Source organism: Cibotium barometz, chromosome 12 (assembly GCF_041138505.1).
Source record: "Cibotium barometz isolate CiBa-2024 chromosome 12, ASM4113850v1, whole genome shotgun sequence".
Lineage (NCBI taxonomy): Eukaryota > Viridiplantae > Streptophyta > Polypodiopsida > Cyatheales > Cibotiaceae > Cibotium > Cibotium barometz.
Genome location: NC_141057.1, coordinates 10787219 through 10813020, shown reverse-complemented (window position 1 = coordinate 10813020; position 25802 = coordinate 10787219). Strand labels below are relative to the sequence as shown.

The window sequence follows — 25802 nt, the reverse complement described above, 5'->3', positions numbered from 1 at the left end:
TGAACTGCTGTCCCACTGCGAGTCATTTCAGGTGATCACCGATGCGAGTAATATCGCAATTGGAGGTGTGTTACAACAGAATGGTTATCCAGTAGCTTACATGTCTCGTAAGCTACTGCCCGCCGAGAAAAAATTACTCAATCTATGATCGTGAACTCCTAGCAGTTATACATGCCTTGAAACCTTGGAAACATTTTTTGTATGGCCGTGACTTTGAGGTTCGCACTGACCATTAGACATTACGCTGGATTCAGACAATGCCAAGTGCACGGTGGAGTGATTGACAACACCGTTGGAGCCAGATATTCCAGCAATTCGGTGGTATGATCGAGTACCTTTCAGGAAAGGCCAATCGAGTGGCCGATGCTTTGAGCAGGGAGGGACAAGTGACTTAGATTCAGACCACTAGACTTGATCTTGTTGGCACAGGACTAGATGACATGAAGCGTACGTACACGGATTCCGAGGAATTCGGTACACAGTGGGAACAGGCATTGGATGCCACAGGACCATGCCACTTTTTGATACGCAATGGTTGGCTTTTCTACAAAGGCTGACTCTGTGTCATGAAGTCGTTCAGGGCAGCTCTTCTCCATGATGCCCATGACGCCAGTACTGGTGGTCATAGGGGCATGAATTCGACTCTGGAGAAATTGAAACGGCAATATTATTGGCCAAAGATAAGGTGACATGTGTTTTCATATGTACAACGCTGTGATATTTGTCAAAAGGTGAAAGCTCCTCGTGGAAAGAAGATAGGGTTGTTATAGTCCTTGCCAATTCTTGAGGGTCCTTTCCAAGATATTTCAATGGACTTTGTCACGAATCTGCCTCCCAGTCCGAGTAAGCGTAATACGCAGTGCTTAACTATTGTTGATAGATTTAGCAAATTTGTTATGCTTATTCCTTGCAGGGCCAATGTGACTGCCGAGGATGTTGCCCAGTTCTTCATTCGGCATTGGCACCCGATTGGCGGAATTCCTAGGACCATAGTGTCAGACCGTGATCCCAAGTTTACCAGTCATTTTTGGAGGGTATTGTTTGATAACTTTGGTACTAAATTGAATTTTTCCAGTGCATTCCACCAACAGACGGATGGCTAGACAGAGATATACAACAAGTTGGCCTTTGATGTGCTGAAGTGTTATGTCCACGATCAGCAAGGTAAGTGGGAATCTTATTTGCCTTTAGTTCAAGCTGTTTTGAATGATTCTTTTTCTTCAGCTATTGGCAGGACTCCATATGAGGTAGCATTTGGAAGACCTTTCCAATCATTGTTGACCAGGACCTCGTCTTCAATACCTGAAGCGAACAGAGTGACGGAGTCTTATCAAGAGATTTTGGAGTCAGTTAAAGACAGGTTGGCTAAAGCGCAAGAGGCCTACACTCGACAGGCCAATAAAGACTGAAGGGATATGAAGTTTTCGGAAGGGGATTGGGTTTATCTTCGGATTATGAAGCAAAGGTTGAAACAGGTGGGCAAGCGAGGCCCAAAGTTGTCTTTCAGGAGCTTCGGACCTTTTCCCATCAGGAAGAAGATTTAATGAGGTGTCTATGTAGTTAAAGTTACCTCCGAGTTGGACTATGCACGATGTGTTTCACGTCAATTGGTTAAAGCCATATGCAAGTCCAATCCCTTCAGAAGTCAAAGACGAAGCGGAATCAGATATTGTTGACGAAGCAGAGGTTATGGTTCCAGAATAGATCCTTTTGCACCGTTTCAAGCATGGCTCAGGCCAAAGACAAAGATAGTTCCTCACGAAGTTTCAGGACCGAGGGACCCATGAAGCGATATGGCTTGACAAAGAGTTTTTCGAAGACTATGTGGCATTATTGACGGATTATTTGGAGGCTCTGCAGCTTCCGTCACGTTAAGCAGAAGGGGATGTCACGTGTATCCCGCACTTGGATGCCACGTCGACATATTTATACAGACGGTGCAGGACCTGGGATGGTAAACTGGTCCCATGTGAGCCTAGTCCGGGAGGAGTCAGCCAGGGATCCATCTCAGTCGTCCAAGGTCAGGTGTGCATTGTCCTGCACAAGAGTCCAAGGTCAGCTGTGCACTGTCCTGCACATGAAACAGTGCCAGTCCGCGCTGTGAGTCTCCCTCTGGAATGATGTCAGTGATTTTGTGTATCTGGTATGGTACCGGATGCCAGATCACTGTGTAGCTAGTTAGGGTTTGCTTTTAGAACAAGGGGTCAGCCCATAGGGCTATCCCAAGTCTTAGTGTGGGCATGGGGATGGTGTGAAACCACCCCCATGAGGGCTTGTAGCCGACTGGTTATCCAGCCCTAGGTGGGACTTAGGGCAAGTATGGGGCAGCCCATACAAGCTGCCCAGTCTCCAGAACAGTGTAATCAGTGCCCAGCCTCCCAGGCAGCAGGGGCACAGTGCCCAACCACTTTTATCCATGCGCATAGGTGCCCAAGCCAAGTAGGAAAACAGGCGCAACATTTAATGTGAGTTAATGCTGTTTTATTCAGTCGTGGATTGAATATATGACAGCCGACTGCTATAATACTGGCCGACTGTTTTATTCAGTCGTGGATTGAATATATGACAGCCGACAGCCGACTGCTATAATACTGGCCGACTGCTACACTTGAGTAGTATAAATACCAAGGCCGAGGTCCATTTGTGTTATCTCATATTTCACCAAGTGCTCAAGCAATCCAAGGGGCCAAGACAAGCAAGGGCTTGCTAACGCAAAGGGGTGAAGGAGTGAAGGTCAAGGGCAGGGATTTCTCAGCCAAGAAAGGTCAAGATTTCTGTGTTTTCTTTTCAGATTTACATCATTCTAATAAAGCAAATACACCATCCGTGGTGGGGGCCCTGCAGAGGGTATTTGGGACCCAATACTGTGTCCTCTCCTCTCTCCCTCTCTCTCTCTCTCTCTCTCTATTTTCTGCACATCTTCATTCAGTTTTGTGCGTTAATTCCGTCGCGAAAAGAGTGCTGATTTCTGAGCATTGAAGTTACCGATCTTCTCTAAAGCTTCCGCATGTTACACTACCATTGGTCTCATAGGTCATTTTGTCCTTTTGAAGACGGTAATACAACTTTTTTTCTCTCTCCCCCTCTCTCTTGCACTCTTACTTCCGCTACATTGTGCAATCATTAGGAACCAAGGTGCTGAATATTCAGTATCTGAAGTATAATCCTGTCTCTGTAAGCTTCCGCATGTTATAGTGGTATCAAAGCTTTGCCTTTTGGTAAAGAGATTCAGCCAAGAAAAAGAAGATTTTTATTTTTTGCTTGTGTGGTTGGTTTTCAGACACTGGTTATACTCCCATTTTGGTGTGACTCTTGTTCCTCGAAGGATGGTTGGTTTATAGCCTCTGGAAGTGATTAGGAACGTCTCCAACACACACAGTGGATGGTATTGTTGCGTGGGAAAATCCTGACCACTCCCACTATGACGAATTCTGACGATGAGAGAGAACACCAGATCCTTGCAAAATTTGTTTCCTCGACAACGACTACGGGATGTGCACATGTTTGAACCAGAAACTTTTGATTGGGCACTTTTGCTCGCGCAAAGTGCCGAGATGAAGTACAACGGGAAACCAAAGACCTCCCAGCCCGGAGTAGACAAGGCAGCCACTGTCTCTTGCAAGGGTTAGAACTAGACCTCGTCAGGGTCGCTCCAAGAACTCGAACAACGGACCTCACCTTACTCCAGACTAGAAGGCGTAGATTATCAGGCGCTCAACAAGTTGATGATAAAGAGCAAGTTCCCTATGTCTCAGATTGATTACATCTTAGAGAGGCTGAATGGAGCAAGGGTGTTTTCAAAAACTGACCTCAAAAGTGGCTACCATCAGGTAAGAATTGTGTACGGCGAGATCACCAAAACTGCATTTTGAACTGAGTGGGCCCACTACGAGTTTGTGGTCATGCCTTTTGGATTAATTAATGCCCCAGCTACGTTTAACCGCATGATGATTCGTGTATTTAGGGACTTGATAAGAGAAAGTGTCTTCATTTTTTTGGATGACATACTGATTTTCTTAGCTACAGAAGAGCAGCACAGCATTGACGACGACACAATGATGAAATTGCTGGAAAGCAATGAGCTTTATGTCAATGAGAAGAAATTGGAGTTTTGTTTATATGAGGTTCACTACCTCGGATTTATAATCAGTGCCATAGGCATGTGATTAGACCCTGCAAAGGTTGCAGAAATGCCTAACTAGGAGATTCCGGAAATAGCATATGACATTAGATCGTTTGTGGGTATTTGCCAGGCATATTCTATCAGAGGGCAGCGGAAAGATGTAGACAAATGACAAAAATGCTGAAGCATCAAGTGAGAGATGAGAGAAAACAGCAAAATGCTAAAGCACTAATCCTCAAGAAGAAAGATGGATACAACCAGCCCGTAGGAGAGGAGTGGACTCCGTAAGCAGAGGGCTGAAGGGTGCTCGCCAAATGACCAAAAGCGATGATGAAAGTGAGAGGGAGGGACATCATACATATAATCTCCATATGAACTAGCCGACTCCCTCAAGACTCCTACATGACTTGAAAAGGATGGAAAAAATAGGCATAAAAGTCAAAAAAGGGTGGGCAGCCCACATCAAAGTAGGGGAAAAATAGGGGGATTGCCTGAGCATGGGACACCAAAATAGCCACCAATAGGAGATGATATATGCTAACACCCCCTTTGAGGTCCTGGAAGTGGCCCTAGGCCCGAGCTACCATAAATGCAAATAGCTGACTGAGATAATCCTTTGGTGTGAATAAGTCTGCAGTGTCGTTTTGGGTAGGACAATATTCAACGATAATGTCTCCCTCCAAGATCCTTTGTGAGGTATGTGTTTAGAGGCACCATTGTCAAAGTAATGTGTTTAGAAGCACCATTGTCAAAGTACCATGTGTCATGTCTTTCATTGACACTGAGAGACATATGCTCTAATGATGCATCATAACTGCAAGTAAGAAAAGTCCCACTCATCTTGCACAAGATTTACTGAGCAACCCTGGCCTCATTCTTTGATTGATATGTGGTTTGCAAGACCTGATATGTGGTATGATTGATTGCTTTATTGACAAAGCAATCAAAGCCATCGCTTGGGATATGCAACCCTGGCCTCATTCTTTGACTGATACATGGTTTGCAAGACCTGATATGCGGTATGATTGATCGCTTTATTGACAAAGGAATCAAAGCCATCGCTTGGGCATCACGAGTATCGCATCTCTTATGCTCTTGTGAGGAAGGAGTGGGTACTGCAGCTTGCTGAGCACCACGGCCAGGTGTGTTAGGTGCTGTCTGTAGGGTGTACATCTTCACCTAATACATAACCCCATAAACCATTGGCCACAAGAAGGTTTCGGACCATGAAACTACACTTGCAACCAAGTATGCTGTAAAAAGCACCTGCAAGAAAAAACCCAATAAACCGGAGTGCTATGCCAAGCAATCACAGATTCTTGAGGCAAACTTTTTGCCTCAATACAAGGCCGTAGTAAATGTTTGGAGTGTCTTGACAACACAAGCAATGCAAATCTCTGCACAATAAGTGCATAAACATCCAATCGAGGCTTGTAGAATGGAAAGTCCCAATTTTTGCAAAAAGCCCTAAATTTTCATGCATCGTTGGGCTCAGTTTTGTGCCAATTGCATGTAAATTGCAAAAGCCTTAAATCCTTGTGTACCCTGTAGCTGCAATTGTGCAAGTAAGCACGAATTTTCAAACAACCCCAAATCTTACTAAACCTTGCTATCGTAATTTTGCACTGTAATGCTGCCAGCTGCACTGAAGTAGTAATTCATAAAAAAACCCCAAGAGCAAAAGCCAAAAAATACCTCTTAGTCATTGTTGGCCCATTGGGAAGACCGGTTGTCAAAAGCAGCAATGGAAGAGGCAGCCATCGAAATGGGAAGGTGGGCGATGGGGGCCTTGAGGCCTGCTTGCAGCGAAGACAACAATTGGAGGTTCGCAGAGGTAGTGTTGGACAAGGAAGATAGTATGTAGAGGCTTGCGTGGGTGCCAGAGCCGAACAATGAAGTCAGCAACAGGATTGGAATGGCCAAGGTGACCGAGCATGGGTGATGGACAACGAGAGCATAGAACGGCGAACCAACGGCGGTGTCGATTGGCGAGCAGAGTGGACGAATCTGCGAAACGACGACGGCGAGCACGACTGATGATGTCAGGCGGCAACGACGAGCTGTCGGACAGAAAATCTATCCAATGCCACATCAGCCACAAAGTGGGCCGAGCTTCGCCCACTGGTGCGAGCACCACGCCTGCGGGGGGGGGGGGTCCTATGTGCACTAGCATAGCCGGCAGTTGGGGCACGAGCAGAGAGAGCCAGACAAGGTAGCAGACAAGGCAATAGAACAGGTGCACACAAGTCGGCCGGAGACAAAGACGGATGGTTGCAGTGTCGTCAGACAACTACAGTCGGGCGTGGTGAACGGATGAACGCCTGCACAAGAGGAAGCAGGAATTAGTTCTGATACCACTGTTGGCCGAGGAGGGGAGTTGCATGCAACAACTGAATTAGGGTTAGGTACAGTAATAGCACACTCATAGGCAAGCACACTCATAGGCAAGCATACTCAAGTGATGAGAGATGCAAAGAATAGATTGCATTGGAATGTGTGGAGCTAGAAGGTCAACTCCATAATATGATAATACAACTAAAGTAGAAGGTGTCCTTTCACACCAGATCGCCAAGGGAAAAAACCCAAAGGGAGAAAGTGCCCTTGGTTCATATTAACAAAAAACGGCCGTTTCAATCCCTAGAAACGCGTTTCTCCGTTTCAGGACCCCATTCGTTTCCATGGCCGTTTCTCGTTTCCGTAGTGATATTGTCACAGGAAACGGCCGTTTCCACCCCTAAAAACTCGTTTCCCTGTCTCCATTCCTCGAATTTTTCCGTTCTCGTTTCTCGTTTCTGGTGAGTATGCCTTGGTTAGCCCATGTTCACATGTGGCACTACTCATATCATATATGCCAATAAAATCTAGCATGCCAAAGATCGCTTGTGCGGGTACCTGTGTGAGAGTAAAGAGCTGTGAGTTTGTAAAGGCCATGGTCCACTTAGCCTTGCCATAGGATCTTGTTAGTGAGAGGGTCACAAATGACCACAGAGTCCCCCATAAATTCCACCTTAGTGCCCAATTTGCAAATCTCATGTACAGAAAGGAGATGGAATCCTAAAGCTAGCACATATAGCATTCTCGAGGTATACTTTGTCCGGAATGAGGGGCATTGTCGCCAAGAATGGGGATAGTAGAGTTATCTCCAATAGGCAACTCTGGCACAACGTTGCTGCAAAGCATCAAGCCAGTCCTTGCAATAAGTCATGTGCTATGTGGCATCACTGTCCAAAATCCACTGAGATGAGTTGGAATAATTAGGAAAAGCTTGCTCCACCACTGGATGGGGAGTATCGAACTGGAGATCAATCAGGGTGACGAAAGCTGACTCCTTCACAAATTTGGCAGATGAGCTCACCCCTTTGTCGTTCGACTTCCCTGTCAAGTCCCACATGTGACTCCGGCATTGTTGTCATAAGTGCCCCTGTTTGGAGCAATAATTTCGCCAGAAGATTAGGAGCTGAAGACCCCTTCGGCTTAGCATCCTTAGAGTCCTTGGAGTCCTTAGAGTCCTTAGAGGGAAGTGCAGCCTTTGTTAGGCTTCCCCCCTCTATGTCTAATGAAGTGTGGTAACCTTTCTTTGAAGAAGAATCCTTGAATCTGCTCTCCTGATCAAGGACCATAGGCATTGGCTCATCCCAAGTAATGATTTCGGTCCGTTCTGAGGTAACAAGTGAAGAATAGAAGCTCTCATATTTTGGGGGCAACTGAGCAAGTAGCCGGATGGCCATATCCTCAGTGGAAATCTCCTTCTTGCACCCAGATATCTTAGATCGCAATGACTAGTTTGTTGACGTGATTCCGCATGGAAGTAGAATCACTGGGTGAGAGCTTTGTGGCAGGGCGGTGGCGCCAAACAAAGCAAGAGAAACATCACACAAATCTTACTGTTGAATCTGAAGGGGAACCTAATGAAGAGGAGAAGATAGTTGTAGCAATGGCCCAAGTCTCCCTTGATGAGATAGACGATGAGTGGGCATTCCAGCTGCCTTTATGTATTTGTGAGTTAATAAGGGTTCTTTGCCCAGTTTAGTCTCTTGAAAATATGATTGTATCTATGTTTTCCTTTCTTGTGTGTAACAAGAGCCTTGATGCTATAAAGGGTTCCTTTTTCTCATTTACCCTAGTTAGGAGCTAGGGGGTGACTGAAGTGCTAGTCTTGCTACCTCGGTTGCATTATGTGATTAGAGGGCTATCATAACACTGGAGGTGTGCATGATGAGTCAACTCTGGCATAGCATGTGATGGGTTAGAAGGTACTATCTTTCTTTTGCATTCAAGTCTCACCACCTTTGCTCTGAAGGGGGGTTTATTGGGATATTTGGAGCTTCATCCATGTGATACAGCCCTTATATGTGTTATTGTGTGTGCGCGCGCGTGAACTACCTCTTATGAGGTGATAAGTGTGCCATGTGGCAACACGTGTGTGTGTGTGTGTGATTGTGTTGAGTCATAAGATAAGGTTATACCTACAAAAAGGCATTGTACTCATCAATCAAGATCATCAATCAAATCAGCATTGAGTCGTGCAATCACTTGAGCATTACATTCTCTTCTCTCCGTCTTTTTGCACTCTCCATTATGGAGCTTTATCCTCTATAGTCTAACAGCTAGCAGCCTTCATCTATGAGACCAAAAGTGATACAATAGTGTCTCATCATGGTACGAAAGAAAACAAAGACTAGAGCTATGAGCTGGGAATGTCAAATCTGAGCCATATGATACAAAATGGGATCATCATCATCATTATGCTGCGAAGCCACAATCAAGTGGCCCATCACCATTGTGGAAGTGAATCTTCGATGGAAGCTCCGTGGGGAGTAGCCAGGTCCCCTGAGTGAGATTTGAGAGAGAAGGAACTTCTGAAAAAGGTAAGATTTTCTTGAAAAAGCAATTTTTCCCCTTAGGAACTGGTTGGAATATGAGCACGGCATGCCTTTTCAAACGCCAGGCCAAAATCCATATTCTCTTGAACTTCAACTCTATTGCTAGGTACTAGGGAAAGTGTTCCCCTTTCACTTCAATGCTCCATTCATACATTTGGTATGATATGTTGATGGTGAGTAGGTCAAAATCTTTCTCAGGTTGGTGCTCCACAAAGGTCTTACTAATTGAAAGAGGACTTGCTTTGGGCTCTCTCCGGCTATTTGCCACACCTGCCTTTGGGAGGCATTTCTCCCTTACCACTGTGTGGTTATTTTCCAATGTAAACCTTTTAGAAAGAAAATGTATGATCAAGCTTGGTGTGGCTTGTTTTATAGTGACCCGGCTCCTTGGAAATCTCACTCACAAATTTTTGTTTTGCTGTACCTATCTAGAATTTCCCTATGGTCATCTTGGACCTAGAGTGTAAAATCAAGCTTGCGTAGCCTACTTAATATAACTTTCCTCTTGAGAGGAAGTTTTGTAGGTAATAGTTAGCATTATTCATCTCCTGGTAGTGTGCCCAAGTTGTGTATCAGGGGTGCCCAGATTTATCCCAGGCAGCACCATATTTTTCCCTCTATTCAGGGCCCTTGGTTGTAGGGTTGGTTGGCCACCCATTTTCACATGTTTATGATTTGCTAGTCGTGAGTCCTTTTCTAGAGCAAGTTGGCGAGCTCCTGTAGGGGCTATAAAAGCCAGGCTCTTATTTCATTAGTTCTCACCTTGACAGGGGCTTCTAGGCCCAGGTCCTCCCTTACGGGAGTAGTTGTTCATCATGCCCTCACCTACGGGACCACCCCTTGCACAGGGCTGTTTGTATCATTGCTTCTTCATCATTATGTAGATTCGTTTTCTTTCTTTCTGTGCCTATGTCTCACGCTTTCTGCTGCGAACTTTTGACATGGTATCAAAGCACCAGGTTGAAGCTCTTCTACAGAAAGTGTTCTGACGTTTTTTTTGAGAGAGAAGGAATCTGCGTTTTTCTCTGAAGGAGGGCAGCATGGCTGCGTTTTTCTCTGGAGAAGGTGCTGTGGGCAGCCCCTATAGCTACGTGTCGGGACCTTGTGAAGAGGTGAAGGGGCAGCTAGCTATAGCTACATGTTGGGACCTTGTGAAAAGGTGGAGATCAGCCGCCTACAGGCTGCGTTTTTTTTCTGCCCCCAAGTCAGAGGTGGAGGGTAGCCCCCTATGGCTGCGTTTTCTGCAGATATGGGGCAGCGAGTAGGGGAGAGACACGTTGCGTTTTCTGCAGAGAGTAGGGGAGATACACGTGCTGCGTTGTCTGCAGATCTGGGGCAGCCAGAGGAGGTGCTGAAGGTGCTGTGTTTTCCTCTTCCCTCTCTTCTTCGTGGTACACGTGCTGCCGGCTGGTTACAACAGCATTTTTTGCATTATCTCATCTGCGTTTTGGAGGCAGTGAAGGCAGGTGTTCTTTTCCAGGAATGGTGCCTTCCCACATGGCCTTGAGCCCTTGAATCTTTGCTTTGTTAGAGTTTTCAGACTCATGGGTGCACACTTGGATTCACATCCTCGAGGTGTGTGTGGAAGACAGTTAGTCCTTTCTCAATAGTAGAGGGGGTCTATGAGTTTGTGCCAGTTCAGCATAGTTTTGCTGGTGTACAGGTGTTTCCTTTAGGTTCTCAGGGTGTTCACCTTGAGAGGGGGATGTGGTTACTTGGCAAGGTGAGCCACTCCTGTTCCCCAGGCAGATGGCCTTCTGGATAACAGGGTACAGGCACATGAGCCACTCCTGTTCCCCAGGCAGATGGCCTTCTAGATAACAGGGTACAGGCACATGAGTCTTCATCCCTAGGATGAGCATTGATTTGGGAGCTTGGTGTACAGGTTGATATTGGCATTCATGCAGAGTTAGGCTAGGTCATTTGGTGACGAGAGCTGTTGTCGGAGGTTCACAAGTACTTGCTCAGTTGCAAGATGGGAACAGGATGCATGGCATGTGTACAGGTTCATTGGGTACACGTAGGTACCAGTGGAGCAGCAGTTTGGAGCAGATGATTGACATCAGATTGTGCTTTGGGATGATGAGTTGTGGAAGTTTGGTTCCACATGGACACGTGACTAGTTGGTTGGGAGCTTGCCAGCTAGGGGTGTCAGGTTTTGGCAGGAAAGCTTTCTTGAGCTCAGTGCCATAGTTTACACCAAAGAGCTCAGGGGGTGTTGCCATGTGATCGGGTGACTCATAGGGGTGTGTGAGTAGTAGTCCCATCACGCGACGACGAGTTATGGATACAGGTTTTAAAGGTCAGGAGCCGGTAGGATTGTCAGCTACAGTGTTGGAGGTATGTTTCTTCCACTTGGAGTATTAGCAAGACAGAGCGGCGTTCTTGGACCGAGGGATACATGGAGATCCGGAAACCTTGTATTTGGAGATTGGTGCTCAACAAGCTCAGAGTTGGAGGCTTGAGTACCAGGGCTGATGTACATTGTGGGCCTCTAGGGTGTCTAGAGGGGGTGCCAACAGGGAGACAGTTTGGCGGTGTTCTCTAAGGAGCAGATTTTTTCTTGGAGGTAGAGAGTCAGACGACATCCTTTCTTGGTTTGAAGAGGGAGCACATTGTGTGGACTGGTGTGATACAGATTGGGTTGGAGATATGGACATCTGGTGGTTCATTTTTGGATTTTGTTGGACTTCTGATTGGGAGCAGTTTCTTGGAGTAAGTGGCAGAGGCGGGAACAGATCGACTTCTCGACTTGCTTTGGAGGTTTCCTTTTCCAACTCCTTGGATCGGTTTCTCCTAGGATCTGAGAGGGGGTGTTAGCATTATTCATCTCCTGGTAGTGTGCCCAAGTTGTGTATCAAGGGTGCCTAGATTTATCCCGGGCAGCACCATATTTTTCCCTTTGTTCAGGGCCCTTGGTTGTAGGGTTGGCCACCCATTTTCACATGTTTATGATTTGCTAGTCGTGAGTCCTTTTCTAGAGCAAGTTGGCGAGCTCCTGTAGGGGCTATAAAAGCCAAGCTCTTATTTCATTAGTTCTCACCTTGAAAGGGGCTTCTAGCCCCAGGTCTTCCCTTACGGGAGTAGTTGTTCATCATGCCCTCACCTATGGGGACCACCCCTTGCACAAGGCTGCTTGTATCATTGCTTCTTCATCATTATGCAGATTCGTTTTCTCTCTCTTTGTGCCTCTGTCTCATGCTTTCCGCTGTGCACTTTTGACAATAGTGAGGTCTTTCAAGGCGAAGTTTGTACTCTCAATTGGGCTTACTACTGGTTAATAGTTTTGAGTAGGACACGGCAAAACCGTTGTTCCCCTTTGCCCATATTTACCTGTCACCAACTTGGACATTTTCCAGTATGAAAGGGGTCTGGTGGACTCCAGGATGTCTAAATATTTGGAAAGTACAAGCTTTGGGAATGGGGGATTATCCTAGAATACAAAGGACCACACTCCTAAAATCTAGGAGAGTTACTATTTTTGGCCCGACTCCGATGGAAATTCTGTTCGCGTCATTACATCTGGAATTGAGCAGATACCAAGAGTTGGCAAAGTGCCTATGATAGAATGTCTACCAATTGGGATATTTTTAGAGATAAAGTTTATGGAAGGACCCATCTCTTAGATTGGGACATGTGACAAGAAAGTGGACCAAAGTGAGACAAGTGGCCTGACACTTGTTAGAAAGTGGATCAAAGTGAGACAAGTGGCCTCACACTTGTCTCTTCAGCTATTGTGTGGCTCTCCACTTGTCTCTTCAGCTATTGTGTGGCTCTCCACTTGTCATTGTAGCCTTCTCTTGCCATTTTAGCTCATGGGAGGCCCAAATCTATAAATTGGAGCCCCCTCTCTTCATTAATGGAGGCTCTCTTGCTGCACACTAGCCTCTACCACCATTACAGGCTGCCCTAATGATGGCTACCCATGAAGAATACCGGCGGTTGGGGACTGTTTTAGAGGCTTCCATCGCGAAGAAATACTGAAGGCAAGGGTATTTAATCATTTATTATGATTTCTAGCCATTGTACTTCTTGTATACCAGCCTTTGTATCTGCTGTACTAGCCATTGTACTGGCTGTACCAATCCTTGTACTTGTTGTACTTGCTATCACCCATTGTACCGGCTGTACCAGCTTTTGTACTTGCTGTACCAAGCACTGTACTTGCTATACTAGTCACTGTACATGTTGTACCATCATTTATACTCGTTGTACTTGATGTACCAGCCACCACACCGGTTGTACCAGCCACTGTACCTGAATCAGTACCCACACAGAGGTATATGGATTATATTGTTGGCTCGTCATTTCTACAGCCTATGTTCCGGCTTGGTAGCCTCGTGTTGGATTGTGTTATGGCATTTGTATATAGATAATCCGGCATCTCCCGTGGGGAGAGTAAGGCCCTCAAAGCTTGTACATGATATTAATCTCATTGGGTAATAAAATACTCCAAGGGCCCCGGGGGGGGGTCGGCCCATTTCGGCCTGTGTGGTGTCACATGTGCAGATCCATTTTTCAGCATTTGTGGATGTTTTGTCTAGCTTTTATGTTTTATGCAAAGTGATGATGGATGTGTTAAGGCTATGGCCATGTTTAAGTGTTTTAATATGCATTGATGGTATCAACAAGTGTGTCAAAGACCCTAGTCCCCCGGGCACCCGCCGCGAGTCACATTGGTATCAGAGCATAGGCTTTCTTGGAAGTGGAGGCTTCCTTCTATCAATAAGGAAGAGAAAAGATCTCAAGTGGGGACCACACTTACCATCATTGTTGTTAAGCATGGCCAGCCGCTTCATAGCTTATGAAGCAAGAGCATGAGCAGTAGACAGCTTGTTGGTCTAAGGATTTATGAATTCACATAATTTATCTTGGAAGTATGGAGTTGGCTTTATGTGCACACGTTTAGCACTCTTTCCATATGGATATTGTGGATTATATTATCAAGCTTACAGGCAAGCTATATGGAGATATATCTCAAGATATCTCAAGGATATGGTGACGAGATATTTCTTTTGGCTTCATGATCAACGTGGCAAAGAAAAGCTAAGTATACTTTGAGTTTGCAAAGTTGGTGCTTTGGCTATTTACTATGAAGTGTTTTTGATGTTCACTAATCCTTGCATAGCCATGCAAGAAGAAAGGTGGTGTTGTTTGCCTTGAGATGGTTTCAGGGAAACATTGTTTATGGCTCCCTTTATTGGGATGGATTATATCTATGGAGATTTCTTTCTTGGACGAGATTTATATAGATATTGGGCTTCACAAGCAATTTCTATGGAAGAATTTGTCCGAGTTTATAGAGAAGAAATCTTTGGATATCTCATGGATATGATGCTTTTATGGAGAAAAGTCCATCTCTACTCCAAGGTGTGTGGTTAGCACGGAGTATGTGGTAAGAGTTATGGTATACAAGGATTATGGTATACAGGTCTATGGATTCCAAGACTTCTTTTCTAGGGATTTGGATCCATCCTCAGGTTTATGGATTATTCTTTTTGGCTCCCTTTATTTGGGATGCATTGGACTTATGAAACTCATGGTTCACATACCCTGTGTAGTGTTCTCTTGTCCTACGTGCTCTCTTGAAGATTGTTTCTACCATGTGTGGGTGGAACAATAGAGAGCAGATGGAAGGGAACATGGGCACTTCAGAGGGTAGTGTCGAGCACAACATACCATGTGTAGTGTTCTCTTGTCCTACGTGCTCTCTTGAAGGTTCTTTCTACCACATCTGGGGGGAACAACAGAGAGCAGATGGAAGGGAATATGGGCACTTGAGAGGATAGTGTGAGTTGGTGGCCGAAATGCCTATAAACTATGTGTAGCAGAAATGCTTATGATTATCTTGTTACTTGAGCCCACCTCTCATCCAAGGTGTGTGGTTAGAGTACCAACACAGAGTGCAAGTGGTAAAGTGGACATGATGCCTGGTTGGCATGGGACTTATGTCTATGCCAAGAGTCATGTGGACCGATGCCTTGTTGGCAGGAGACTTATTTTGTCTCTCCCATTTACTTGGGACATGGATTATGATATCTGGACTTATGGGATTGTTTTGTCTCGCCCATTTATTTGGGACATGGATTTATTTATTTATCTTAATGCCATATTAGAATCACTATCTCCCCATACAGAGGCCAAGAGGTTCATTGTTCATCTCACCATGCATGTGGATTCATGTTGGGATTGTGAAAGGGCAATTCAATGAACACTCCACCATACACGTGGATTCGTGTTGCGATTGTGGAGTGAGTGTTTCATTGTTTCCACACCATGCTTGTTGATCAGAGTTGGGATTGTATGGGAGAACATGGGAACTGTTGGGATTGGGAGAAAGGATTGCCAGAACTATGGAGAACCAGCTTTTCTGTCACCATGGTTGTTGATCAGAGTTGGGATTGTATGGGAGAACATGGGAACTGTTGGGATTGGGAGAAAGGATTGCCAGAACTATGGAGAACCAGCTTTTCTGTCACCATGGTTTGTGCTTTTGAATGGCACCAGTTTGTGTGCATAGCACATGTTTCTGTGCGAGGCACTAGTTTCTTGTGCATGGCACTTATTTGTCTTAGCACCTGGTTGGTGATTTTCATTGGCATATGATTATCTCATTGATATTGGTGATTTGAGACACAATTGGCTCTTGTGCCTGTGTCTAGCATATCTTCCATGGAATTCTCGCCCATTTATTTTGGGACATCATTTTGGTATTATGGAGACTTATTTAGTCTCACCCATTTCTTTGGGACATGGATTCTTCAGATGTATTGGATTTTTGAGACTGTCTCGTCTCGCCCACTTGATGGGACATGATTATATATTGAACATATGGCTTGAAGCTTAAAGTTGCGGACAACTTTTAAGAAGCTGGGGAGGATGTCACCAACTTGGACATTTTCCAGTATGAAAGGGGTCTGGTGGACTCTAGGATGTCTAAATATTTGGAAAGTACAAGCTTTGGGAATGGGGGATTATCCTAGAATACAAAGGATCACACTCCTAAAATTAGGAGAGCTGCTATTTTTGGCCCGACTCCGATGGAAATTTTGTTCGCGTCATTACATCTGGAATTGAACAGATACCAAGAGTTGGCAAAGTGCCTATGACAGAATGTCTACCAGTTGGGATATTTTTAGAGATAAAGTTTATGGAAGGACCCATCTCTTAGATTGGGACATGTGGCAAGAAAGTGGACCAAAGTGAGACAAGTGGCCTGACACTTGTTAGAAAGTGGATCAAAGTGAGACAAGTGGCCTCACACTTGTCACTTCAGCTATTGTGTGGCTCTCCACTTGTCATTGTAGCCTTCTCTTGCCATTTTAGCTCATGGGAGGTCCAAATCTATAAATTGGAGCCCTCTCTCTTCATTAATGGAGGCTCTCTTGCTGCACACTAGCCTCTACCACCGTTACTGGCTGCCCTAATGATGGCTACTCTCTTTCTCTGTCTCTTGAAGACTGCCCATGAAGAATACCGGCTGTTGGGGACTGTTTTGGAGGCTTCCATCGCGAAGAAATACTGAAGGCAAGGGTATTTAATCATTTATTATGATTTCTAGCCATTGTACTTGTTGTACCAGCCATTGTACTGGCTGTACCAATCCTTGTTCTTGTTGTACTTGTTGTATCACCCATTGTATCGATTGTACCAGCTTTTGTACTCGCTGTACCAACCACTGTACTTGATGTACTAGTCACTATACATGCTGTACCAACATTTGTACTTGCTGTACCTACTGTACTAGCCACCGCACCAGCTATACCAACCATCGTATCGACAGTACCAGCCATTGTACCAGCCATCGTACCTGCTGTACTAGCCATTGTACCTATTGTACCGGCTGAATGGAGAGTTGTACTTACTGTACCAGCTCTATTGCATGAAGACCCATGGTTTTTGGGGAAGAATCAGTACCCACACGGAGGTATATGGATTATATTGTTGGCTCAGCATTTCTACAGCCTATGTGCTAGCTTGGTAGCCTCGTGTTGGGTTGTGTATGGGATTTGTATATGGATAATCCGGCATCTCCCGTGGGGAGAGTAAGGCCCTCAAAGCTTGTACATGATATTAATCTCCTTGGGTAATAAAATACTCCAAGGGGGGGGGTCGGCCCATTCCGGCCTCTGTGTGGTGTCACATGTGCAAGATCCATTTTCAGCATTTGTGGATGTTTTGTCTAGCTTTTATGTCTTATGCAAAGTGATGATGGATGTGTTAAGGCTATGGCCATGTTTAAGTGTTTTAATATGCATTGATGGTATCAACAAGTGTGTCAAAGACCCTAGTCCCCCGGGCACCCGCCGCGAGTTTCATTACCAACCGTACTCCCAACCCATCTACTAAGGTAGTTCAAGCATAGTCCGAGTGAGAGAGTAACCCATCTACTAAGGTAGTGCAAACATAGTCCGAGTGAGAGAGCAGCCACCTTCACTTAAATGAAAATTGTCTTCTAGACTAGGCTATTGAACACAACTAGATTAGCATTAGTATCATCAAACTAGTACAATCCTTGGTATTGTCAAATTACCAATTTTATCAGACTATTTTCTGAAGTAATAGCATTGGTATTATTTAGCAGTACCTGCTAGACTAACATATCCTGAAAAAAGATTAGCATTAGTATCATCAAACTAGTACAATCCTTGGTATTGTCAAATTACCAATTTTATCAGACTATTTTCTGAAGTAATAGCATTGGTATTATTTAGCAGTACCTGCTAGACTAACATATCCTGAAAAAAGACCATGTGCAGTTTAGTTTCGGTATCACCAATTTGAGATACCCACTGCAATAGCCTGCAACAAACAAATAAAGCGAGTGTATCAGAAATATAGAGCTACGTACTTGATTAATACTCATATACATGAACATGCATTTTGTTTGGAGTGGTCTTAATATTTTGTTTAATCCTTTGTTTGTTCTAATATAGAGGAATTCTTTTTCCTTTATGCTTTGGGAAAGGTTGCTTCGTTGTTTTTAATGACAGTATTTTAATTATCTTTACATTTCTTAGATAATAAGAAAGCATTTGCCAGCAAGTTTTTTTAACATAGCTTTCATTATGCTAAAAAATTGTGCATGCATGTGCTGGAAAACAATAATTGATTAAGCATGTTTGTTCTCATAAAAAGGTTGGGCCGCTTGCAGCGTACTATCGGATACCTATCCAACAGATTCTTGTGGTATGCCATTGATCTCGTCACCCTTAAGAAAAAAATGTCAGCCCAGTGACGGACGATATTTTTTTGAATGATTTGTTCTTTAGTTTTCATCAAAGTATGGCTGATTATGTTGTAAATATTCTTGTGTTTTGAAGCTGTAATGTCTTTACATTGTGCCCACAGAGAAGAATTTGTTTTCATTTTTGTTTATAATGAGGCTTCAAAAATTCCAAGAAGCTAAGGTAAGGGTTATATTTTGATCTTACTTGTCCCCCATGGAGAAGACTTTGTTTTCTATGCTTTATTTCATTCTTTTTTTTTTTTCTTTATCTGATCTTAGAAATCCGAAGGGGGAGATGCCCTGAGACCGCCACCAAGAGGAGGCCATGGGAGTGCCGTCTAACTCTTGGAGTAATGTGCAATGCCCCAATCTGGCAGCGCACTGGAAGAGGGGGATTGTGCCTCCGACCTGCTGCTGAAGGGATTGTGCCAAGACCACTCCCCGGGATACCACTGTAGTTAGGCTAAGGGGAGGTGCTCCCAAAGCCACAGACGCCTAACCTAGCCCATGATGATTGGGCATTCTAACCACTAACATAAGGCCATCCCCACTTCCTACCTTGTGTAAAACATCACCCAAGCTAAGATGGAAACAAAATAGGTCAAATCCATATATGCTAGAGGGATGGATATTACTTGAGGAGGAGATTGTTGGGAAAAATCAAGTAACACCTATCTTAGGGGGAGCCATTTAATTGTCCATGTTGCAAAGCCCAAAACCTTAGAAATGAAAGCCTTGTAATAATGAACCTATAAAGAGTGCACCTTAGAGTAAATCCAAGCAATGTAAAAGCCAATGAGAGGTGAAGGAATCCACGCCCACTGCAGGGGGCCCTTGGCATTTACCAGAGTTTGGACGTAGCCCCGGGAGCTTGTGCTTTCGAGGTCTGATAGGAGGACCACCGGCCCCAATCTTTCAAGACGCAGCACAGAGCAAATCGACTGGATTCGTGAGTAGGAGAGGAGCATTTGCTGAGACCTTGCTTCTCTTCAGCAACTTCAGGTGAGGGTTAGTTAGCTGCCGCCTGTATTGAGCTCATATCCATAGAGGAGCAGAGAGTGGAGTACAGATACCATGCCAAGGCTTCCTTTTGGATGCAGGCGGGAGATTGGGTCACTGGGGATTTCTTTGAGATTGTAGGTCCCCACAGGCGGAGAGATGGTATCCATAGGATGGATCTATCGTTTCGAAAATCCCCCCATGTGAGAGCCATAGCCACAGATTGCTTCAAACCCCTTCTCACGGGCGCTGCCATATCCTTACAGGTGGTGGATGCACGAGAGTGGGTCTGGTGGCATACGAGAGAGGTGGTTCTCTTGCTCTCTGGAGTCTCCTATTGACTCCCTTCACAACTTAGGAGCTGATGGAGGCCTCGGAAACCGGTCCTTTCTGGTGTGAGGCACAGCTCCTGTGAACATGATGGTGTATGTCTTGAAGTGGACCTCTCTAACCGGTTGGGCCTTCGATCCGCTACGGCCGTCGGCCATTCCTAGTTTGGCTTTGATAGTGCTATCCCAAGGGGCGCGAAAATAAGGATTATTGAGAGATCTCGTCGAGACCAGGTTGCCGTGCATCGCCCACGTCAATCCGCCGCTAGCAATTGTCTAGCCTTGATGACACTTCCTAGGGGCGAATGCCTGGGAGCGGACGGGCTTCCAGTCTCCTTTTTTCTTTGTCATTGGGATCTCATGGAAGGCAGCCATAGAGAAGCCTTCAACAAGAGTGATTATGGTGCCATGCCAGAGAAGCTTTCAGAGAGTTTGATCCACTTAATTCCCAAAGACGGTTGTGACATATTGGAGATTCAGCAGTGGAGACCCATCACCCTTCTTGGGACCGCTTACAAGATTTTGGCCAAGGCCATCAATCGGAGACTTTAGCCTTTCCTCCATGACTTGATTCATGATACCCAAATAGGTTTTGTTTAGGACCGAAGCATTTTGGACATCATCTTCACTTTCTGGGAGGCACCTGCTTCGGTCAGGATGTGCCATCAGGATCTCATTGTGCTCCTGCTGGATTTTGAGAAAGCCTACGATAGAGTTGATTGGGGCTTTTTGGAGGGGATGATGTGCTGGATGGGATTTCCAGAGGAGTGGATCCGTGGTGTTTCCGGACTTTACTTGGCTTCTCACAGTCAGGTTCTCATTCAGGGAGTTAGAGGTGACATATTTCCCCTTTCTGGCTCGGTCCGGTCGGCCTGCCCTCTAGCACCGTATCTCTTTCTATTTGTTGCCGAGGCCATAAGAATTTTTCTCTCAATTGAGGAGACTGGGCTTCAAGGATTGAGTCTCCCCATTCGTGCTCAGGAGGAGCTACTAGACTCCGAGTTCGTAGATGACACAACAACATACTTATCAGGAGATGGGGGGAACCTTTAGAGATTTGTAGAGGCGATAGAGATCTTTTGTCGCGCATGTGGAACGGAGATCAACTGACACAAGTCGTGTGGATTTTGGGTTGGCTCTTTGCTTGCCCCGACTTGGCGTCTAGTTGAGGCTTTCGTGTGGATTCCGAGGGGCACTCCAGTCCGTTATCTTGGATGCGAGGTGGGCATCGATATCTCCCCAAAGCAGCAGCTAGCCCCTCTTCTTCTAAGCATTCGGAAGAAGCTTCTATACTGGAGTTCAGGGAGGAGGCTTTCTTAGCCGGCCGAGTAGTGGTGGCGAACTAGGTTTTTCTTGCCACCATGTTCTTGCTGGGCCTTCTCACGGGCTTGCATCGGTTAGGTCCAATGGTTGATCCGCAACTTTGTGTGGGCTGGCAGCGACGGGAGGCATACTCGGGCCAAGGTGGCTTGGAGAGTGATCATACAGCCAGCAATGGGGGCTTGGGCATTATCAACCCTGCCATTCAGAGCCGTGCACTTCTGGGCAAGTTGATTGTTAGAGGACTTCTTCCAAGTAGCGAGCCTTGGAAGGATTTCTTCCTGGCCAAGATTTCAGCCCGTACAGCGAGTCTGGGGGGCCATTGGCCGCAGAGCACTAGATGGATCTTCACGGAGATGTGGACCCTGGCTTCAGCTTTTGAGTGATGGGAGAGAATTAGGGTTAAGAGTTATGTGGGAGACATACACAGAGAAGCAAGGGAGAGAGAGAGAGAGAGAGTTGTGGGGATAAGTCAACTCATCAATCATGAGTGTGTGACTCCCCTATCACACATGTATATTGCACTAGTACACATAGTGCACTTAGTACATTAAAAGTACTAAGTGTACTATGTACTATAACTTATGGGCTTGTACACACTATAAGGGTGGGCATAACGCCTTTACCCCAACAACCTCCCACTTAAAGGCAAAGTGCCCTTAAGTAAAGAAAAAAAAAAAATCAGCATGTACATGATAATATACAAGGCCATATCAAGGCTGAAAATGGCCTCATCCAATGCCCATCAAGTGTCTGCAATGAGCAAACCGCTCCGGAGGCAAACTCTTTGTCAACAGATCAGCCGGGTTGTCATCCGTATGAATCTTAACAAGCTGAATTGGCTTGTTCTCTATCACCTCTCTGATGAAGTGATACTTCACATCCACATGCTTCGTCTTTGCATGAAAGACAGGGTTATTTGCCAACTGAATGGCACTCTGACTGTCACAATGCAACAATGGAATATCCCCTGTATAACCCAAATCAACCACTAACCGAGATAGCCATAATGCCTCCTTGCAAGCCTCTGTGGCTGCAATATACTCGGCCTCTGTAGTAGATAAGGCAGTGCACTTCTGCATCCTGGATATCCATGACACAGCACCTCCTGTGAATGTAAACACATAACCGGTAGTAGACTTCCGGTTATCTGGATGACCGGCATAATCCGAATCCGTGTAACCATGCACTAACGCATCCTGTTTGCCAAAGCAAATGCACAAATCCTGTGTGCCCTTCAAGTATCTCATGACACCTTTCACTGCTTCCCAATGCTTCTTGCCAGGGTTGGCCATGTATCTAGGAACCACTCCCACTGCAAATGCAATGTCCGGCCTAGTAGCAACCATGGCATACATGAGACTGCCACAAGCTGAAGCATACGGAATCTTGGCCATATCAGCCCTGTCTCTATCTGACTGTGGGCTGTCCATAGCACTGAGTTTCACATATGGAGGCAAAGGAGTACTAGTCTTCTTCCCCCCGTCCATATTGAACCTCTGCAAGACTTTGCCAATGTATTCCTTCTGAGACAAATACAACACATGCTGATTTCTGTCTCGAAGTATCCGCATACCCAAGATGTGATTTGCATCACCCAAATCCTTCATATCAAAGGTTTCATGCAACCTCTGCTTCAAGGTATCCATCTCCTTACGAGATTTCCCGGCAATCAACATATCATCAACATACAAGATGAGGATCAATAGACTGCCATCCAAAGCTTTCTTGGTGTACAAGCAGTGATCTATGTCACTTCTCTTGAATTTCTGAGATTTCATGAATGTATCAAATTTATGATACCATTCTCTTGGTGCCTGTTTGAGCCCATAAAGACTCTTTTTCAGCTTGCATACAAGCTTCTCCTTTCCACTCACTGCATAACCCTCTGGCTGCTGCATATATATCTCCTCATGGAGATCACCGTGAAGAAAAGCAGTCTTCACATCCATCTGAATCAAGTCCAGAACATCATGCGCAACCAAAGCCAACACAGCTCTAAGTGTGGTCATTTTGACCACTGGAGAGAAGATCTCCTCAAAGTCCACACCATATTCCTGCTTAAAGCCCTTAGCCACTAACCTGGCTTTGTATCTTGGCTTTGCATCTGGTGCAACTTTGAGCCTGTATACCCACTTGCATGGCAAAACCTTCTTGCCTGCAGGCAAAGGCACCAACTTCCATGTTCCATTTTTATGCAGAGAATCCATCTCTGACTTCATGGCACGCTCCCATAGAGCCTTGTCTGCCCTCTGTAAAGCCTCCTTATAACATGAGGGCTCCCCACAGTCAGTAAGCATCAAATAGTCAACCCCTGGAACAAACCTGTCAGGGACTCTGGAGGGTCTAGTGGACCTCCGTACCCAATGACCATCATTTGCAGGTTGCTGTCCAGCCTGCATATCACCCATTGGTGGCTCCTGTTCCATGCCATAAGGCTGAAATATCATGCCCGGTATCTCCTCCAACTGTGGTATATCCATAGGGATATCTTCTGCCATATCTGGCTGTCCATTTGGACCATTTTCAGCACCATTTAAGGGCTGGTTTTCCTGCTGTAATGGCTGATTTACAGCCCTTTGTTGTTGTCCATGATGTCCATCATCATCAAAGATGACTCTGCCAGGCTCCTGTTGCCTTGCAGGCTCCTTATACATGCATGTTTCATAAAAAATGACATCATTGCTGCGTATGATCTTTCTATTCATGGGATCCCAAAGTCTATACCCCATTTCACCTCTGTCACCATATCCTAGGAATATGCATTTGTGAGACTTAGGATCAAGTTTGGTGCGCATTTCCTTGCGTATGTGCACGTACGCAACGCAACCAAACACTCTCAAGTGCTTGTATGACGGAGGCTTCCCTGTCCATACTTCCTCTGGCACTTTCCCACCAAGCCTCGTGTTAGGTGACCTATTTATAAGGTGAACGGCTGTCATAACAGCTTCAGCCCAAAAACCATGAGGTAATGCAGCATGTGACAACATAGAACGGACCTTCTCCTGTATGGTCCTATTCATCCTCTCTGCTGTCCCGTTTTGTGGAGGATCATAAGGAGTAGAGAGCTCCCTCTTGATGCCTTTAGCATCACAAAAGTCCTGAAACTGTTTGGACATGTACTCTCCACCATTGTCGGAACGCAAAGCCTTCAGTGTTTTGCCAGTTTGATTCTCAACAAGAGCAACAAACTTCTGAAACACTGAGAATGTATCACTCTTTAAACGAAGAGGATAAACCCACACCTTGCGTGTGGCATCATCAATAAAAGACAAAATATTTTGCCCCTCCCAAAGAAAGCTGAGGCATCTCACATACATCTGTATGCACAAGCTCTAACTGAGCATCTTTCTGTCCAAGAGCTTTCTTGTGGGGGCACTGTAGTTGCCTACCATATATACAATGCTCACAAAACTGAAAACTTGAAAACTTTAGAGAAGGCAAGTAACCCAAACGAGACAATTGCTCCATTCCCTTGACACTCATGTGTCCCAACCGGCTATGCCACATAGAAATTTCCGGCAGCTCGGTTGCATTTACATTAGCATGGTGACAAACACCTGCATGCATAAAGTAAAGAGTGTCCACCTTAGAGCCTCTGGCAACAACCAGTGAGCCCTTACTAATCTTCCACTTTCCACTACCAAATGTGGTAACATAATCAGCATCATCAAGCTGTCCAGTAGAAAGCAGGTTCTTCTTGATCTCAGGCACATGCCTGACATCATGGAGCATAAGCTGTGAGCCATCTGAAAATACAAGCCTTACATCACCTCTGCCAAGAATCTTGCATGCATGGTTATCACCCAAATAAACCACTCCTTCATTGCCAGCAGTGTACCTGACAAACAAGTCTCTGCAACCTGTGACATGAAAGGAGGCACCTGAATCAATGATCCATGAGTGCATACCATGACCACCTGTAAGAAGTGAATGGGCATCAAGTGAAGACGTAAAGAGGACCTCATCCTCACTGCCACCTGCATGTGACACATTGATTTCTTCAATCTTGACTCCACTTTTGCCCTTTGGCTTTACATCTTTGGCTTCATCTTTCTCTTTGTCTTTGCCTTTTCCCTTTTCCTTTTGATCATTTTTCCATTTGTAGCATTGTTTTTTGATGTGTCCCTTCTTGCCACAATAATGGCATTCCAAATCCTTTTTGGAGCGAGACTTGCTCCTTCCCCTTTCTTGGCTTTTCCCCCTTTGCTGGGATCTCCCACGTGCATTCATTGCATTGGACTTTCCAACAGAGTTGTTCTTCGTGTTCATCTCTTCTTGAAGAAGAGCACCCTCAACATCTGCATATGACAGCATAGCATGCGAATTGCTAGTGGCTGTCCTGAATGTGTCCCAACTCTCTGGCAAAGTGCATAACAAAAAAGTGGCTTTGAACTCATCGTCCATTGCCAACTTTTGATTAATGACCTGGCTGACAATACCATTAAACTCATTTAGATGGGCTGTCATAGATGCCCCTTCCTTCATCTGAAGGCCTATGAGTTTCTTCAACCAATACACTTTGCTTGAGGCACTTTGTTGGGCATACAAGTCCTGCAATCTTTGCCACATTCCCCAAGCTGTCTTCTCTTCACGAATGCTGAAAAGTAATGAGTCTGACACAGACAACATGATAGTAGATCTTGCCAGCTCATCCATATCTTCCCACTCTTCAGCAGTAAGAGAAGCGGGCATTACACCCCTTTCTTTGATAGGCTTGTGCTGCTTTTTCTGGAGCAACACATTGTAGCACTGGGTTTGCCAAATATCATAGTTATGCGAGCCTTCAAGCTTCTTGATGTGAAGCAATGAAGAGCTCTCACCTGTGGTTGCCATAGCAAAATGCAACCTGTCAATGCCTGACTCCCTGCAAATGTGCAAACACTGCACCCAAAGCACACAAAGTGCTCACAAATGTT

The 25802-nt window shown here is 45.3% G+C and overlaps 1 protein-coding gene across 2 annotated transcripts in view; it reads left to right on the top strand.

Annotated features, from left to right (window-relative positions):
• Window positions 1-25802, top strand: part of LOC147633047 (peptidyl-tRNA hydrolase, mitochondrial-like) — a 76161-nt gene that overhangs the window by 21414 nt on the left and 28945 nt on the right. For both annotated transcript variants that reach the window (XM_086806045.1, XM_086806046.1), the window contains exon 4: window positions 18145-18195. In XM_086806045.1, coding sequence (XP_086662171.1) covers window positions 18145-18195 — 51 coding nt within the window. The remainder of the gene's footprint in view (window positions 1-18144; window positions 18196-25802) is intronic.